At 51.2% G+C, this 3,061-nt stretch overlaps 1 protein-coding gene across 3 annotated transcripts; it reads left to right on the top strand.

Annotated features, from left to right (window-relative positions):
• Positions 1 to 569: 569 nt before the first annotated feature.
• Positions 570 to 2,739, top strand: TIMM10 (translocase of inner mitochondrial membrane 10). 3 transcript variants are annotated; one of them, XM_022591954.3, is made up of 3 exons: positions 570 to 628; positions 1,115 to 1,230; positions 2,454 to 2,739. In XM_022591954.3, the coding sequence occupies exons 2-3, from the start codon at positions 1,160 to 1,162 to the stop codon at positions 2,653 to 2,655; spliced, it is 273 nt and encodes a 90-aa protein (XP_022447662.1). In that variant the 5' UTR covers positions 570 to 628; positions 1,115 to 1,159; the 3' UTR covers positions 2,656 to 2,739. The 3 variants fall into 3 exon arrangements, with proteins under 3 accessions (XP_022447662.1, XP_022447663.1, XP_022447664.1); XM_022591955.3 differs by having other exon boundaries at positions 626 to 715; XM_022591956.2 differs by lacking the exon at positions 570 to 628 and adding an exon at positions 726 to 747.
• Positions 2,740 to 3,061: the final 322 nt, after the last annotated feature.

The raw sequence follows: 3,061 nt of genomic DNA on the forward strand, positions 1-3,061 counted from the left end.
TGCAACCCCAGAGAAAGTTTAGTGACCTACACACAGCTGTGTTCACACAAAGGGCCTCTGAGCATTGGTCCTCAAACTTGGCTGCACATGGGAATCACCTGGGGAGTTTTAAAATGTACTGATGCCTGGGTCCTACTCCCAGGGATTCTGATTTAATTGGTACGAAGTGAGCCCTGGGCTTCGGGATTATTTTAAGCGTCCCAGGTGACCTTAAGTACATCACAAACTGAGAGCTGCAGTTTGGCGGCATTCTTCCTACTCCGCGCCTGATTGGCGCTCTGGCCTCGGCTCTCCGGAGGTGAGGACGAGGTTCACTGAGTTCTGCGGTCCTGCCCCTCTTAGAGAACCAATAAACTCAAATCTCTCCGTGACACCCCTAAAGACAAGAATTCTAACCAGTCTGCAGGCGCTCTGCGCCCCGCTCAAGCCTCTATGGTATTTTGGAGTCCTCTCTAGCATTTGGGAGACGCCTTAGGCCGGGCCAGCAGCTCCCTCTCTATGGTAGCGGATTTTCCCGCGCCGCCTCGTTGGTACTTCATTCCGGAAGTGCGTGCGGATCAGAGAAGAGGCGGGATTTCCCTCCCGGAAGTGACCCCGGTGCTTCCGCCCTATCCTACCTGAGCGCCCGGTGAGTTTGTAGTGTTTACCCGAAGTTGAGGACATAGGGGGCGTTGTGGCAAGCCCCAGGCCGTGGTGCGTGCCGTCTGACCTCAAGGTGATCCTGATGATGGCGCCGCCATTTCAGAGGTGTAGACCCTGGGCTGGGGCCCGGGCGCCTTAGTCCCGCGTGTGATCGAATTCTTAGGGCCCCGCAGGTTCATGCTCCGTTCCGGTCTCCCCTTCTTCTCCTGGATAGAGGTGACCTAGAGGGATTGGGAGTCAGGGCTCTGGGGCTCGATTTCCAGACCCGCCATTGACATGTTCTGTGACCTTGGGCTAGGCAGTGTTCCCCTTCTTGGCCTCAGTTCCCACATCTGTGAAATGGGACGTTTTAATTCACTGAGGTCAGTGGCCCCTGCTGGTCTGATGCCCTCTGATTCCTCCACATCCTCCGGCCCCTGCGATGGGAAGGTGAATGGGAGGGCTGGGTGCTGACCATGATGTCTGCCCCCAGGATTAGGAGGCCAGAGAGAGATCTCTTCCACGGTGCAGGGCTGAAATGGACCCGCTTAGGGCCCAGCAGCTGGCGGCAGAGCTGGAGGTTGAGATGATGGCTGATATGTACAACAGGTAAGGGCTGATTCTGCGCTGCCTTGTCTTAGAGAATGATCCCAGGTCACTCTTGCCAAGGCAGAGGTGGATAACTTCTGAAGATTATTTTCCTCATTCCGGGGAAACCTGAGGCCCGGGCTTACCCTCCCAGCACCCCCAACTCCCGCCCCATGCTTAAGGGCTAATGCAGACGCAGTGTGGGGTCACTAGAAGGAACTGGGCATTTAGGTTCGGATGGAATTGGCGACGTAGGAGCTGAGCAGGAAGAGAAGGTCCCGTCCAGGCTCTGGTTGTGTTCCGGGAAGAGTAGAGCATTTGCCTTGTGACAAATAGCACGTAGCCCGCTTAGTAGTCAACATTTCTTAAACTCTTAATCCATCTCAGACACATGCTGAGCATTTTATATGCATTATCTTTTTTTAAAGGTGAGGACATTGAGGTTTCTAGAGGTTAAATAACTCTCTCAGGGTCCACAGCTGGTCAGTAGCAATGTCAGAACCAGTAACTCAGTCTGACTCCTAACTAGTGCCCATAACCATCTGGCAAATTTGGGAACAAATCGTAGCTGCACCAGCCACCACTACTATGGCCTTGGGCAAGTTACATGGACTGTTAGACCAGTGGTTTCCCCATCTGTAAAGTGGAGTTAATAATAGTACCTTCCTCACAGAGACATTATCAATATGAAATGTAAGAGTATATGACAAGCTCTTAGCATTAAGCCCAACACAAGTCGAGTAAGCAGTCAACAAATATTTGCTATTTTTATTGGCTTAAGTTCTCTGGTATCCTCCCTAGATTAGTTGTTTTATCTTGGAGGCTATTTATCAGAATAATTTTTAAATGTAGGCTGTAAAGTCAGGCTACCTGGGTTCATAGCCCAGCTTTATGTGATCCTGAGGCTCTCTGTGCCTTCATTTCCTTATCTGTAAAAAGGGGGATAATGATTGTGCCTACCTCTTAGGATTATCGTAAGAACTGCATGACAGAATCCCTGTCAAGCACTTAGCACGATGTCTGGAGCATAGCTGGTACTCAGCTAATGGTTCCTGTTTGATTAGTCATAAACATGGCTAATGGTTCCTGCTCTCAAGGATCTTCCAAGATAGTTGGGGTGCAAACTGAGGATTTACACTGCCTTCTCGGGGAGGTGAAATCAGTATAGCAGGGCAGGAATGGCTGAGGGTTCCTGGTATGCCACAGGAGGCTGCTGACCTGACCTTGCCCTTCCTTCTTTCTAGAATGACCAGTGCCTGCCACCGGAAGTGCGTGCCTCCCCACTACAAGGAAGCAGAACTGTCCAAGGGCGAGTCTGTGTGCCTGGACCGGTGTGTCTCCAAGTACCTGGATATCCATGAGCGGATGGGCAAAAAGTTGACAGAATTGTCTATGCAGGACGAAGAGCTCATGAAGAGGGTGCAGCAGAGTTCTGGGCCTGCATGAGGCCCCAGGCAGTACACCGTAAGGTGCACCCTGTCCTTTCCCACTTGTCTAATAAAAGTGCCCCCATTGGGTGTCATCTGTGAAGACTGCCAGGCCTAGGCTCTTTCTGGAAAGTCTCCAGGAGCCCAGGGTATGATGGAGCTCTTTCCCGGTCGGAGAAGGGGTATTTGTTACACTGGCATGTGACTGTGTGTTTATATATATTATATATTAAAACAAGTTTGTTGACACCTACAGTGTGCAAAGCAGTGTGCCTGGCACTTGGGAGTAAAGGCAGCAGACACAGCCTCTACCAGCAGAGGGAGTCTAACGTAGTGTTTAAAAGCACAGACTGGTACCATGGCTTAAGTTTACATTCCACGTCAGCCACTTGCTGTGTGACCCTGAACGTGTCATTTCACTGTGC

Source organism: Delphinapterus leucas, chromosome 7, assembly GCF_059928025.1.
Source record: "Delphinapterus leucas isolate spDelLeu-1000000601 "Yukka" chromosome 7, BTC_Dleu_Yukka2, whole genome shotgun sequence".
Taxonomy (NCBI): domain Eukaryota; kingdom Metazoa; phylum Chordata; class Mammalia; order Artiodactyla; family Monodontidae; genus Delphinapterus; species Delphinapterus leucas.